Source organism: Aotus nancymaae, unplaced genomic scaffold (genome assembly GCF_030222135.1).
Source record: "Aotus nancymaae isolate 86718 unplaced genomic scaffold, 86718_ANA_hifiasm-v0.15.2.pri h1tg000011l, whole genome shotgun sequence".
NCBI classification, from domain to species: Eukaryota; Metazoa; Chordata; class Mammalia; order Primates; family Aotidae; genus Aotus; species Aotus nancymaae.
Window position 1 is genome coordinate 88,692,964 of NW_026988422.1, and position 15,513 is coordinate 88,708,476.

The 15,513-nt window shown below is 60.9% G+C and overlaps 1 protein-coding gene across 1 annotated transcript; it reads left to right on the forward strand.

The window, feature by feature from the left end:
* Positions 1–6,694: 6,694 nt before the first annotated feature.
* Positions 6,695–7,653, forward strand: TMEM121 (transmembrane protein 121). The gene is given in 3 exon segments (XM_012471113.3): positions 6,695–7,552; positions 7,554–7,579; positions 7,581–7,653. Coding segments are annotated over 3 exon segments (957 nt in total).
* The last annotated feature ends 7,860 nt before the right edge of the window (positions 7,654–15,513 follow it).

Consider the following 15,513-nt stretch of genomic DNA (forward strand, 5'->3'; position numbering starts at 1 on the left):
GCCCGTCTCAGATGACCGCATACGGTATGATCCCACCGTATGAAACTTCCAGAAGAGGCGCATCTGTAGAGAGAGAAATTAGATTAGCAGTTGCCAGGGGCTGGGAAACCGGGAAGAAGTTGGGGGTGAAAGGGGATGAATGCTACTGGTCTGGGGCTTCTTTTGGGGATGATGAAGATGTTTTAAAATTGATTACGACATGTGTAAATATACCAAAAATTATTGAATTGTAGAATTGTACACTTTTTCTTTCATTCTTTTTTTTCAGATGAGTCTCACTCTGTCACCCAGGCTGGAGTGGTGCAGTGGTGTGATCTCTGCTCACTGCAACTTCTGCTTCCTGGGTTCAAGTGATTATCCTCCTGCCTCAGGCTCCCGAGTAGCTGGGATTACAGGAGTATGCCACCACGCCCAGCTAATTTTTGTATTTTAAGTAGAGACGGGGTTTCACTATGTTGGCCAGGCTGGTCTTGAACTCCTGACCTCAAGTGATCTGCCTGCCTCAGCCTCTCAAAGTGCTGGGATTCAGCCACCGTGCCCAGCCCGTACACTTTTGCTTTTTGAGAAAGAGTTTCACTCTATTGCCCAAGCTCTCATGGCTCACTGTAGCCTCAACCTCCCAGGCTCAAGTGGTCCTCCCACCTCAGCCCGCCAAGTAGCTGTGACTACAGGCATACCCCACCACCTCACCTGCTCTTTATTTTCTGTAGAGACGAGGTCTTGCTATGTTACCCAGGCTGGTACGGAACTCTTGGGCTCAAGCATTCTCCTTCCTGGCCTCCTGAAGCGCTGGAATTACAGGAGTGAGCTGCTGTGCTTGGCTGAATTGCACACTTCATTTGTTTTTTTGAGATGGAGTCTCGCTCTGTTGCCTACGCTGGAGTACAATGGCATGATCTCGGCTCACTGCAGCCTCCGCCTCCCAGGCTCAAGCGATTCTCCTGCTTCAGGCTCCCGAGTAGCTGGGACTACAGGCGTCCGCCACCACACCTGGCTAATTTTTGTATTCTTAGTAGAGTCAGGACTTCACCATGTTGGCCAGGATGGTCTTGATTTCTTGACCTCGTGATCCCCCCGCCTCAGCCTCCCAAAGTGCTGGGATTACAGGCGTGAGCCACCGTGCCCGGCCAAATGGATGAATTTTATGGTGTTTGAATTATATTTCAATCAAGCTGTTAAGCAGTCAGCGGCCGTGCTTGTGCGCTTGTTCCACTGAGCTGCTGGCTGACCCTCTGCCAGTGCAGCCCGTCTCAACTGGTTCGGGTTTACAGTGAGTTAACGTCCGTCAGTGAGAGCCCTCCAACTCCTTCCCTTCTTTTCCAGAATTATTTTGGCAACTCTAGTTCCTTTTCATTTCTATGTACATTTCAGAATAAGATTGTCTCTATCTATAAAATTTCCTGCAGGGATTTTAATTGAAATTGCATTAAATCTGTAGTCGTTTTGGAGAGAATTGGTATCTTAACTACGTTCATTCTAATTCAGGAACACAGTATGCCTCTCCATATATTTAGGCCTTCTTTGATTTCTTTCTTTTTTTTTGAGATGAAGTCTCGCTCTGTCATCAAGCTGGAGTGCAGGGGCATGATCTCGGTTCACTGCAACCTCTGCCTCACGGGTTCAAGCGATTTTCCTGCCTCAGCCTCCCAAGTAGCTGGGACTACAGGTGTGTGTCACCAGGCCCAGCTAATTTTTTGTATTTTTAGTAGAGACAGGATTTCACCGTGCTGGCCAGGATAGTCTCGATCTCTTGACCTCGTGATCTACCCACCTCGGTTTCCCAAAGTGCTGGGATTACAGGCGTGAGCCACCATGGCTGGCCTGTTTGATTTCTTTTATCAGCGTTTGATAGTTTTCAGCATACAAATCCTGTACTGGTCTTGTTAGATTAATACCAAACTAATCAATTTACTGGAGGACTATTGTAAATAGCATGGCTTTAAAAATTTTGGTTTTCAATTATTACTAGTATTCTTTTTTTTTTTTTGGTAAATTTCTTGGGATTTTCTATATAGACTTCAACGTTATTTATGGATGGGGTATTTTTATTTCTTCCTTTCTAATCTGTATGCCTTTTATTTTTCTGGTTTTATTGCATTGGCTAGGGCTCAGTATTTATCCTTCATTATTAGCACCTTGTGATCCCCCCGCCTCAGATCCAGAGTGTTTTTTTTTTTAAGACAGGGTCTTGCTCTGTTGCCTAGGCTGGAGTGCAGTGGTGCGATCTCAGTTCACTGCAACCTCCGCCTCCCAGGTTCTCAGCAATTCTCATGCCTCAGCCTCCCGAGTAGCTGGAATTACAGACGTGTGTCACTACGGACTGCTAGAGATGGTGTTTCACCATGTTGCCCAGGCTGGCGTCGACTCCTGAGCTCAGGTGATCTGCCCACCTTGGCCTCCCAAAGTGTTGGGATTACAGGGTGAGCCACCACACCCAGCCAGACTGTTTCGTCTTTTTTGTAGACGGGGTTTCACCATGTTTCCCAGGCTGATCTTGAACTCAAGCTCAAGCAATCCACCCACGTTGGCTTCCCCAAATGCTGGTATTATAGGCATGAGCCACAGCACCTGGCTTTTTTTTTTAATTAAAAATCACAGATACGGAGTCTCTCTATGTTGCTCAGGCTGGTCTTGAACTCCGGGCCTCCCAAAGTGTTGAGATTACAGGGGTGAGCCACCACCCCTGGCCTGCTGTTTTCGTTGCTTTTTGTAGATTCTCTTTATGAGACTAGGCACATCCCTTTGCTTTCTAGTCTGCTGGGAGCGTTTATCATGGAGGAGTGTTGGACTCTGTCAAATGCTCTCTTTGAATTGATTGAGACGATCACATGTTTTCTTCTTGAGACTAGTATGGTAGATCACATGGATTCATTTTCACGTGTTGAACTAGCCTTGCCTTCCTGGCCAGCCTCCGTTCGGTGGTGGTATTTGTGTGTGTGTTTCAGCGGTGCTTGATTCGATCTGCTGCCACTCAGTTGAGGGCTTTCGTGTCATCCTGGCATTGGTGGCCGTTACTGCCTTCTGTCCTGCAGGCTGGATTTCCTGGTTCTTCACATGCAGAGTAATTGCAGATCGTATCCTGCACATTCAGACATTGTTATGAGTCTGGTCTTTTTTAAATCCCACGGACAATGTTGGTATTTTGTTTCATCACACAATGAACCTAGTTGGTTTCAGGCCACAAGTTCAAACAGGCTCCTGCGGGTCCTGCCTCCCACATCAGTTTTGCTTCCAAAGCCTTTGCAGTAGGACTCAGATCTGTCCTCTGCGTGCACTACCCAGTGGCCAGTGTGGGACACGGGCAGTGCCCTGTCCTTTTGTTCAGTTCTCAGTCTTTGGGAGCGAATGAGGGTCAGACTCGTACATGCCTGGCTTGTGTGGCTTCTTGGGCTGCTTTCTAATGCTCCTCCCTGTCCACCATCTCTCCTGGCCCTGTGGACCACACCTCCTGGGCTGGAAAGGAAGGTTCTTCTCCCTCGGTGTTTTAGCTGCTTGTCAACCCCACGTCTTGGTCATGGCTTTGATGGGATACCTAGGGGCTGGGGCACCAGGGAATGGAGAACAGTAAAATAAAAACACTACAAAAAACCGCAAAACCGAAAAAACCCCTGTCCTCCCGAACCCTGAGCTTCCCCGGGGCATTGTCCCACTCCCTGGGAGCACAAACGACCTTTTTGTTTGCTGTCCCCTGTGCCGGGACTAGTGGACTTCTGGAGCTCTCTGTCCACTTCTGGCTTTCAGGCTGAGTTGAGTCCAGGCGGGGGACACGGGAAGAGAATCTGGAAGTTCACTAACAGTTGAGTGGCGCCTCAAATTCTGGCCTTTCCCCAAATCCGGTGTCCCTTTGACCCTGGTCTTCTCTGTCAGAGGGAAGTGAGCGCAGTTCTGGGAGGAGGGCAGGCAGGCAGAAGGGGCCCTGGGGTTCTCCTCTGGCTCACGCGGGACAGCCTCTGCCCCAGAGATGGACGGGATGTGGGCGGGGGGCTCAGTGAGTGTCCCCTCAGTGACAAAATGACGCCAAAGTCCCCAAACCCTAGTTTCCTCCTTGATGCGCTGCGGAAGAAGATGGGGGCCGCTCATCATTCCTTTCCTGTGTCCTGAGAAGAAACCCGAGAAGGCTGGATTTCTCCCCAGAGAGGACAGAGGGCAGCACGGAGGGCCCCGCCGGCCCGGCCAACCCTGCGCCTACGTCCCTGCCAGCTCCCGGGCCGGCGGGCACCGTCCGGCGGAGTCGGGTCGCTCTCGGGGTCGGCCAGAGTCTGTCTCCAGGGGGCTGCAGCGGAGTTTCAGAGCGCGGCGGGCACTGATCTACCCGGCGATTCCGGGCGGTGGGTGAGGAGGGTGGAGAGGGACCCCGAGCCCCCGGGGGTGCACGAGGGCGCCCTGCTTCTCGGAGCCACCTGCCCTGCGCGCCGCCGCGCCGCGCTGTCGCCGTGGCAACCGGCGCTGCGGAGGGGGCGGGGCGCCGGGACCCCCGCGCTCCGAGGCCCCCAGATCCCGCGGGGCTCACGGGCCGAGGGGCGCGGGGCGGGGCCTCTGGGCCGGGGGCGGCGCCGCGCGGGCGCGGGAGGGGCGCGGCGGGAGGAGCCGGCGCGGTCCGGGCGGCGGCGGCAGAGGCTCGGCGGGCGGGCCCCGGAGCGGCATCTGCGGGCGGCGGGGTAGGCGCGGGCGCGGGCGGGACTGGATGGGCGCGCGGCGGGCCTGGGCGACCCTGCACCTCCGGGCGTGGGGGCTGCGGGGCGGGGGCCGAGGCGGCCGCGGTGAGGCCTGGGGCCGGCGGGGTGGCGGGGACCGGCCCTGCGTGGGGAAGCTTCGTGGGGACAAACGGAGACGCAGCCTGCTGGGAGCGGCCCAAGCTCTGCACCGGCCCGCGGCGGGAGCGCAGCGGCCCCCTCGCCGCCCCTCCTCCCCGGGGCTCAGAGGGGGTAGTTCCGGGGCGGGGGTCCTTAGGGGGCGCGGGCAGGGAAGGGCCTGGAGGCCTCAGAGTCTGTGCCAGGTCTGAGCCGCGCGGCGTGGGGGGAGGAGGGGACCTCGGCCGGGGCCCAGCGGACCCGGGACAGGTCCCTAGGGAGGGGTGGCCCAGCCGGGCTCTGGCTTCCCCGGACAGGGGCTCCCCTAGGGGCTGGAGTCCGTCTCCCTTCGCCAGCGCAGAGCCCCTCGGCCCTTGGCCCGCGTTTGCCCAGTGGCTGAGGATCGAGCAACCGCGGAGCGGGGCGAGGGGCCGAAGGCACGGCCGGAAAGGGTGAGCGGCGCCGCGGCTCCTCCGCTATTTATTTGGCCCGGCTGAGCGCGGAGAGGGAGGAAATTCTCAGGTTGCGGCTGCAGTTAGGGGAGGCCCTGGTGGGCCTGGAATGGGCCCAGAGAAGGCTTCCTGGGTCAGACGTGTCGACCCAGTGGACGTGAGTGTCCCGGTGGGACCCGCAGCGCGGGGAACCCTGGAGGCAGGGGCGTGGGCTGAGGACCCCCAAGGCACTGTCTGCGCGACCCGTAAGAGCTCCGAGGGGTGGGGGGTCCTGGGCGGTGAGTGCTGGTGGGGGCAGGGGGCGGGACTGCAGAGTTCAACGCCTTCCCGGATCCATGGGGGCTGCGGTGTCACCGGGGCAGTCCGAGCGCCCGAACGTCACGGGGACATTAAATTTTATGCCTTTGTCTAGACAGGGCAGTAAACGGAGCCCCAGGCCTGGGGCGTGTGGAGTGAGCCTGCCAGTGACTGTGGGGCGGGTGAGGGCGTGCGGGCCTCTATCGTCACCCAGGTGTGCGCGGGCCCAGCTGTGGGTACCCACAGTCCGGTGTGGGAATCCGACGGCACGGCCACGACCCAGTGCCAGGTGTGGGACAGAGGTGTAGGGGCCGTGGGAGCCCGAGGGGCCTTGGAGACTCGAGGGCAGCCAGATGCAGCGCCCCGGCCACAGGAGCAGAGCAGGGTGGCTGTGCCGGGGCAGAGGGTGGGAGACAGCGCCTCGCCAGGGGCATGCGGAGCCAAGGGGAGCAGGGCAGGCGGTGGTCACGCGCCCCGGAGGGTGGACCGAGCCGGCCCGCGCAGGGAGGAGAGACGTGGGGGCTGCCAGGCAGGGGCGGGGAGGCTCGGAGAGGCTTGTGGGACGGATGCATCCGGACCTGGGTGACTCTTGGTCCCAGATCAGAAAGCCGGGGAGGGACCGGGGCCTCCTTGGGCACTCCGAGAGCGGAGGGGCAGGCCCGCCTCCCGGCCCGGTGCGGTGGCGGCGGGGAGAGGGACGCCCGAAACTCCGCGGGAACGGCTTGGGGCCAGCAGCGCGTGCGTGGGGTCTGGGCCGCCGGAGCCAGGAGGGACAACCCCTCCCCGGGCTCCGGGAACGCGCGCGGCGGGCAGAAAACGCGTCCGTTCCGTTTCCTTCCTGGCGGCGGGAACGAGGCCCGGGTGCTCTGGCGAGGCAGCAGCGACCCCTGGAGGCCTCGCCGCGGTTCGCGGCCGCCGGTTCGCGCATGGGCGAAGGCGCGCGCGGTGCCTCGGGCCCCGCGGGTGGGAGGCATGGGGTGGGGGCGGGGGGAGGCCGCCCAAGCCCTCACCCTGACCCTGTCTCCTCCGGTCTCCCCAGGTTCCGAGCTCGCCAGGCCGCGCCGCGCCATGCCGGCCGGCTGAGCGCCGCCGCAGGGCCTCGTCCCGCCTGGCGTGTGGGCCGCGCGCGCCCAGACCGGGGCCCGGCGGCCGACCATGGTGCTGCCGCCCCCGGACCGGCGCCACGTGTGCCTGACCACGCTGGTGATCATGGGCAGCATGGCCGTCATGGACGCGTACCTGGTGGAGCAGAACCAGGGCCCGCGCAAGATCGGCGTGTGCATCATCGTGCTGGTGGGCGACGTGTGCTTCTTGCTGGTGCTGCGCTACGTGGCCGTGTGGGTGGGCGCCGAGGTGCGCACGGCCAAGCGCGGCTACGCCATGATCCTGTGGTTCCTTTACATCTTCGTCCTGGAGATCAAGCTCTACTTCATCTTCCAGAACTACAAGGCGGCGCGGCGCGGCGCGGCGGACCCCGTGGCGCGCAAGGCGCTGACGCTGCTGCTGTCGGTGTGCGTGCCCGGCCTGTTCCTGCTGCTCGTGGCGCTGGACCGCATGGAGTACGTGCGCACCTTCCGCAAGCGCGAGGACCTGCGCGGCCGCCTGTTCTGGGTGGCGCTGGACCTGCTGGACCTGCTGGACATGCAGGCCAGCCTGTGGGAGCCGCCGCGCTCCGGGCTGCCGCTGTGGGCCGAGGGCCTCACCTTCTTCTACTGCTACATGCTGCTGCTGGTGCTGCCGTGCGTGGCGCTGAGCGAGGTCAGCATGCAGGGCGAGCACATCGCGCCGCAGAAGATGATGCTCTACCCGGTGCTCAGCCTCGCCACCGTCAACGTGGTGGCCGTGCTGGCGCGCGCCGCCAACATGGCGCTGTTCCGCGACAGCCGCGTCTCGGCCATCTTCGTCGGCAAAAACGTGGTGGCGCTCGCCACCAAGGCCTGCACCTTCCTGGAGTACCGCCGACAGGTGCGCGACTTCCCGCCGCCCGCGCTGGCGCTGGAGCTGCAGCCGCCACCCCCCGCAGCGCAACTCGGTGCCGCCGCCCCCCGCCGCTGCACGGCCCGCCCGGGCGCCCCCACGGGTCCTCGCCCACGCGTGAGCCCCTGGACACGTGACAGGGCCCACCCCTGGGGCACAGGGACACCGGGCTGGCTCGGGGTGCGCGGCTTGCATGGGATGGGGTGGGGGCGGGCTCCCCTAGGGGCAGGTGCCTCGAGTGCCCGTGCCTGGGGTCCCGCGGCCACTTCATCTCAGGAATCCCTCGGACCGCGGATCCTCAGCCCCCACTCCACCAGCCCGCCCCAGCGGGTGCGGCCGTTTGGAAGGCCTGGGCCGGAGCAGAGCAGAGGGGCCCGGTCCCTGCCTGCTGGGCCGCCTGGGTTGGAAGGGAGGGCAGTGTGGGCGGACAGCTGCCCCCGCAGTGGGGGCCTCTGGCTCAGAGTTTGGGGCCAAAGAGGCCTCTGTCATTTTAAAGACTCTGTTTGCAGTTTTGTATCCAAGGCTGCACTGCTTTGCCTGTTCCTGTGTCCCTGTCTTTACCAGCCAGGCTGGGAGGCCAGGAGCCAGGAGGGCTGTGTGGAGGGCGGGGGAGTGCGGGATGCTGGTGGGGCTGGGCCGCTCCCCTCCCCCCGGGGCCTGAGGAGCTCCTGGGGGCCACGCCACTCTGTTTCAGGGCCAGCTCGTCCTCCCCAGCCTCAATGTTCCACTTCTTTTTCTGGGATACCTAGACCCCCATCTTCCCCCAGCCCCATGGGTGTCCTGGTCCCTGTTTCCTCCCAATCTCAGTGCCAGTGTCCCCACATCCCTGGTTGCCCCCCACCGTGGAACCCACCCTCCTCGTGGGCTCCTCCGGCAGGTGCTCCCAAGTTGATGTGGCAGCCCCAGGTCGCAGCCCCAGGAACAGCACCGAGCCTCGCCCACCCCACCATCCTGGCCTTGCCCCAGCACTGGGGAGCTGGCAGCCCCCGGCCCAGGCACCCGCCCGGAAGGCCATCTGCAAGGGGTCTCTCACCAGCCTTCCCCCGGGCCCCTGCACCTGTGATGTGACCCTGGGGACCCACGTGGCCCAGGAAGGTCTGTAGCATCTGGGGAGGAGGGGCCCTTTGTGAGGCCGCTGAAAGGGTTGTGTGAGGATGCCCGCCCTAGGAGCGGGTGATGACCACACACATCTCTCCTGGCACAGTTCACTGCCTGGACCTCTGCATCTCCATGGCCCACAGGCGGCAGGTTTTGCCATCCCGGCCTAAAACCGTCGAGGGGAGTGGAGCTGGCCGCTCAAGCGGGTCCTCCCCACACACCCCTCCCAACAACTGCAGCAGTTAAGGGCGTGACTGGTGGTGGCCCCAGCCCCACACAGTCCTCGTCCCCCAGCTCGATGCCACCTGGGGCCTGGCCTTTGGGAGTGCCTGCCTTCCAGGCAGCTGGCCTCGGTACCACTGTCCTCAGGTGCATGGGGGCTACCTCCCTGCCCAGGTCAGACGAGGCCGGCGCTCTGCCCACCTCCAAACCTGCGCCTCGGCCCGCCTCCGGCCATGCCCCCAGCAGCCCCTGTGTGCGGGCACCGGGAACTGGCCTGGGTAGGAGGCCTGAGGTGCCTGGTTCTGGGCTGTGCCCAGACCACTAATGATCATGTTGGGAAGTGAAGACTCTGCAGGGTCAGGGGTGGGGGTGGGTCGGGGGTGGGGGTTGGGGGTCAGGGGTCAGGGGGCTGGGGCTGGGGAGGGGCAAGGAGCAGCCCTGGAAAGGCCCCAGGCATGGCATGGAGAGAGAAGAGGGGCCTTGGGAGTTGCTGTGCGCTGTGGGGGTCCCTGGGCCTTCTTGGGAGAGTGTGGTCTGGAGTGGGGGGCTGTGGGTGAGGAGCAGGCGTCATTCTGTGTGTCCGGGCTGTGTGTCCTCCTCCGGCCAAAGCCAGTGCCGGCCCCATCGTGTCTTAAGGGTCTCCTGGGTGAAGACCAGCCCTCAGGCCTCTTGGCTCTGGCACCCGCAGCAAATCCCAATGGGAACAGATGGGCAGCTGGCCCTGGGCTAGAGGGGCTGAGGGGCTCTGGGCTCCTGAAATCCTGAAATCCTGCTCCGACCCTTCCTGAAGGCCCGTGGTCTCTTCCCTGCTGGCTATGGTCTGGGAGGTGGTAGACCCAGCTTGGCCTGTGAAACCCCATGTTCCCTAGTCAGAGGTGGGATGGCCACCCCTGGTTTAGCTACACCCCTGGCTTAGCTACTCCCCTGGCTCAGCTACTCCCCGGGCTCAGCTACTCCCCTGGCACAGCTACTCCACTGGTTTAGCTACTCTCAGGGCAGGGAAGGTCCCGGGGCTCGAAGACCCCACCAGGCAACCTACCTTGCACACACCCCACTCCTCCTGACCTGTTCAGGGGTGGCCCCTGATCTCCGTGCTCCTTGGCACAGGCCAGTGCACCCACCTCTGCTCCCACATCCCCGGCAGTGAAGGTCCAAGTCCTGGCTGTCCTCCGCCTCCTATGGGGCCGGGGACTTGGCTCCACCAGCTCCGATGTGGTTCAACGGCCCATCGGCCCCTACAACTGACTCTGAGGGCATTGGAGCAGACGTCAAGCGCCACCCTTGCCCAGGCCCACGCCTGGCACCCAGTTTCCATGATGAGGAACAGCCGTGGCTCCGACCACGGCAGGACTGGGAACCAGCGGGCCTTTGCCAGGCTCGTGGCCTGAGGTTTCTGGCCTCTGGGATGTCCCCTGGGAACAGGATGGGGACCTGGCTGCACTCCAGCCTGCCCTTCTCAAGTTTCTTGAGGTGTCCTGCAATGGCCAGATTCGGCAGAGAAGCCGGCCGGCCCCCTTGTCCCCTCACTGATTCCTGGTCAGTATGTGAATCCTGATGAATGTCCACTGCCTGCTGGCCCTGTGCTGGGGCCTGGTGCCCAACCCAGGCAGAGACACCTGGGGACAGCCACACTGCGGGGGGTTAGGGCCTGGGAGGAGCAGGGCAGCCTCCTCAGATGGGCTTGGGGTGGACTTGGGAGCTGGCCCCAAGGGAGGCCTGCAGGTGCAGCAGCCAGGAGGCGGAGAGCTGGGTGTGTTGGTGCCTGAGAGGGCTGCGGTGGCAGCTCACCAGCAAAGAAAGCCCAAAGGGCCCAGGGGAGAAGTGGGCAGCTCAGGGGAGGAAGTGGGGCCAGGATGCCGACCAGTGTGGATGGAGATGCAGCTGGGTGCACCAGCCTGGTTCGGATGGGAAGGGAGGCACGGGTGTGGGGTAGAGAAGTTGGGCAGCGAGGTCCTGTCCGGGAAGCGGGCTGTCTGCAGGCTCTCTGCTCCCTCTCGTGGCCTGGCCTGCCTCTACACCACCCGAGGCCTCCCTGCCTCGCAGCCCCTGCCTCCCCAGCAGGGCCAGAAGCTGCCTGCCTGGTCCTCCCCTTAGCCCCCTGAGGACAGGAGAGTCCATGAAGGAGCAGAGAAGACCACCGTCTCTGGATATGCAGCGGCCTGTGCTGCCACCCCGGAGTGGGGTGTGCCATCCTCCCAGCTTGAGCTGTCGTGGAAAGGGACACCCCACTTCCGGATGACAGGGCTCTGCCTTGTCTGAGATGCTCACCAAAATCCCCGTGTGTGCTCCTTGCCTTGACACGCTTGAGGCCCAGGGGCCTGGCCTGGCCATGCAGTATGCATGCCCACCGTAACGCCAGCACCACCAGGAATTCAGGTGCTGCCGAAGCTGTGCCAGGCAAGCCACAGCCCAGTGGGCTCCCCTAGATGAACGAGAGTGTCAAGGACACGGCAGTGTAGCTGGGAAGACATCGTCAGGCCACTCTGGAAGTCTGAGGCAAGCCCTTGGGGGTCACCTGACCGTGGAGGGCCCAGGCGTGGCCTGTCTTTCTTTGCCATCTGGGTGGGTTGGTGATGGGGCCACACCCGTGGTGAACATCACATTGTCTCAAAACAGCATCCGCGTGAGGGAAGGAGGCACGGCTCCTCCTTGGGTGCCTCCCTCTCTGGGAGGAAAACCCTTCTTGGAAGCCCCCAGAATGTGTCTGCTCAGGTCCTGTGGTCCAGAGCTGGTTCCATGACAATCTGTATACTTCCGCTGGTAGGAGAAGTGGGTGCCGTGACTGGCCGCCCACCCACAGGTGAGCCCGTGGTACCATGGATGCAGCAGAAGACACGAGACTCCTGGGTCTGAGACAAAGGGCTTTGTTTCTTAGCACGAGCTTCAGCTGTGGCTCGTCTTGCCCACAATCCCATGGGGGTGACGGGAGTGCCTGGTGATACAGCACGCACAGCTGACGGGAGCCCGCCCTCCCTCTGCCATTACCCAGGAGGCCCCAACGTGACATCAAAAATACTCTGCAGCTTGGCCCAGGCTCACATTCTGCAAAAGCTGCGAACTTGCAAATTGCCTTTGATCATACAAGAGCCGTCATCGTGATCAATCCCTTTCTACATAACGCCAGCACATATGTAACCCCCCACACAGAGCAGCGTCCAGTTTAGCCTGCGTGCCAGCAACCCAGCCTCCAGCACCTGTCAGCACTTCTCTTCCTAGGTGATTCCAGCAGCACAGCCTGGCAGCCCCTGAGTCCTCGGGAAGTTCTGCAGCTCGGCTCACCCAGGGCCGCGCTGGCCAAAGCCCCAGCCACTCTCCTTTACTGCAGAGAGTGGGAACGTGTCCCCCTCCAGCCCCCTGGAACAGTAGGACCGGGAGCTGGGTCAGACTCGCCTCCACCTGCTTGTGGGAAGACAGGTGAGAGTCTAATCACACAACAGACGCAGGATCAGTCACCCAAAAAGATAAAAAGTACTCGAACTTCTGACCCTTCATCTTCCTTCCAGAGCACACTCACATTTTCTATAGGAAAACAGCCTCATGATAATAAAAACCCAATTTAGCGAAATTGAACTCACTTATCTTAAGCAATAAGAGAGCCAAACATACCCGATTGGTTTTATGCAGTGAAGTGACGGAGATGCACTAATTGGTGACTGCAGAGGGAAAAGCCGGGAGAATCGCTGCCAGTGAGGAACGGTGGCCTGGGCTGGCAGGGGCGGAGGCTGCAAAGCCACATTCCCATCCCAGCTGAAACACCGGCTTCATTTGTCGGAAACACAAGGCAACTGCCGTTTAACCAGAGAAAGACGAAGGGAAAAAACACCCCCCGGTCAGAGGACGTCAGGGAGGCCTCTGTTCTTGGGGCTCAGCCTGCACTGGGCGTGAGGGCCGAGGGCGCAGAGGGTCAAGAGGTGGGTGAGGAGAGGGTAGAAAAGGCAGTGGGCAGGTAGGGGGGAACACCAGAGGGAGGCAGACGGGGGCAGGAGGAGGAAGGGGCCTGGGTGCCAGAGGGAGGTCAAGACAGAGGGGAATGTGAGCCGGAGTGTTGCCCCCGGCCCGTGCCCCCCGCCAGCCTGCATTGGGACGGTGCCCCGGAGTTCCCGGGACCCTGCTGCCTCTCCTCGCTCTGGCTGACGTGGAATGGACTCCGTCCTCTCGGGGCTGGGGCAGCTGCTGAGAAGATGTGTTAACATCACACCGTCCCCGAGAGAGAAAGCCCACGGTGACTGCTGCGCTTTGAAGGTCTGTGTGCCCTGAAAACTTCTGTTGAAACATAATCCCCAGTGCAACGGGCTGTCCATTTTGTGTGGCAGTAACAATACCACGGAGCGGGGGGGAATTAATTTACAAAGAAAACGCATTTATTTCTTACAGTTCTGGAGGCCGGGAAGTCCAAGATCAAGGTGCTGACTCTGGCGAGGGCCTTCGTCCTGCACCAGCTCACGGCGGAAGGTGCAGGGGCAGGAGAGGGTGAGAGACGGAGAGGGCCCAGCTTGCTGCCCTAACCGCCCACTGTGCAGCTAGAGACCATCCCAAGATAAGAACGTTAACCCTTCCACGAGGGTGGAGCCTGCCTGGCCTCATCACCTCTTAACGTCCCCACCTCTTTTTCTTTTTTTGAGACAGTCTTGCTCTGTCATCAGCCTGGAGTGCAGTGGTGTGATCTCAGCTCCCCAACCTCCGCCTCCTGGGTTCAAGCGATTCTCCTGCCTCAGCCTCCTGAGTAGCTGGGATTACAGGCAAGCACCATCATACCCAGCTACTTTTTGTATTTTTAGTGGAGACGGGTTTTCACCATGTTGGCCAGGATGGTCTTGATCTCCTGACCTCGTGATCTACCTGCTTTGGCCTCCCAAAGTGCTGGGATTCCAGACGTGAGCTATTGTGCCCGGCCCTCTACCTGTTAATACTGCCACAGTGGCATTAAATTCACGTGTCTCCCACGTGAATTCTGGAGGGGAGACTCAAATCATAGGCCAGGCTAGGATGATGGTGGTGCTTGTCAGCGTAGACACTCATTCCCCTCCTGGGAGAGTCTGGGCAGGTGGTCCAGCTGCCAGGACACAGGACCCTCCTACCTGTGCTCCCTGGGTCCTGGGTGCGAGTCTTGCTCTCACAGGTCAGGCTGTGCCATCAGGTCTCAGCTGCAGCACAGACAGGGCGGAGGAGGTTGATGGGGGACGCTTTTGGGTCTCTTTGGGATGGGTCCCAGGAACTGTCACAAGGCACCTGCCTACACCCTGCTGCCCAGAACTTAGACATGCCAGGGCCCTGAGCCAGGAAAAGGGGCCTGCCTTTGTGTGCCACATGCCCAGGTGAGGTTCTTTTGCTGTGAACAAGGGAAGCCATGCTGTGTTGCTCTCCCTGGTGACTTTACTGGGTTTTTCAGTGTTCTCCTCCCAAGCATCCGCCCTAAGCTGCATCCTCCCCAGCGGGATGAGAGCCCCAGGGGCCACCTCCTCACTCACACCTGCTACCGGCAAATCCTCTGGACAAATGTAATGCTGCAGAAGTTTACAAAACAGTCAGCCTTGATAGTCATAATGGCCGAGAAGGAAAACTCGACAACAGAAGCCGTCAACTGGCGAAATGTGACGTGGATGAGCACCACCCAGGGTTCATGTCTTCGAGGTCAAATTTATGTGGGGGAGATTTTCTATTCATTTTTTTAAGAGAAACGTTGTGTTTAATGGTAAAGCTCAGCACACCCCAGTACCAGGAATGACGTGGAGTGGGGACAAGCAGCAGGGATAGGCAGGTGACCCCCCCATGGGGTCTCACGTGGTGAAGAGGATGAGGGAGATCACCATCAAACAGAAGAGGCCCACGGCCCCAGACAGAGCAAAGCCCAGAATGGCATCGGAGAAGAGCTGCTGCTTGAGATCCGGGTCCCTGGCATAGCCGACCTTCAAGCTGCCCAACACGTTCCGATGCCAACCCCTGAACCACCCACACCAACGGGGGTTGCCCCAACAGCAGCAAACTTGGCGTCTGTGTCAGTGTCCCGGGAGACCGCGCTGGTCTGCAGCTCCCATCTGGCCCCCTGGCATGGGGAGCTGCTGTAGAAGGCTGTGGAGATGAATTCTCTGGGCTATTCAAGAAGGAGGCAGACACGGGCCTGAAGAGGCCCCTGGTACAACAGCGGAGCGGAGCTGGAGAGACGAGTAGGCCCCGGGGCCTGCGTGTTCTCAGGCTGCACCCCCACCGCCCTGCAGCCCTGCTGGCCCACGGCACTCACCCGCCTCAAAGTGACTCAAGGTGACCGACTCAGTTTTGCTCATTGTTTGTGAAATAAGCTGTCGGAAACAAGCAGCAAAGTGCGTGAGCCTCGAGGAAGCCTTTCTCCTGGCCTCATGAGCATCCGCCCACGGGTGCTTTCTCTGAGAGCTGCAGTGAACTCTTCCCAGGCTGCCGTGGGAAGTTGTACAGAAGCAGCCGGTGGTCCTGGAGGGGTGGTGAGGTGGGTGGGGCTGTGCCGGGATGCCAAGTCCACAGCGCCGGGAGGCCGTGTTCACTGCAGGACCCACACAGCAGGTTCGCTGGTCTCCCCTCTGAAACCTGCACCCATGCGGTGCACCTGAGTGAGCCCTGCCCCCCAGGGTGTCTCTGTGACGCCTCCTAGGAGAGGCTCCACACCTGCAGGGACACAGGTATCACACAGGTGCACTGGATGGAGC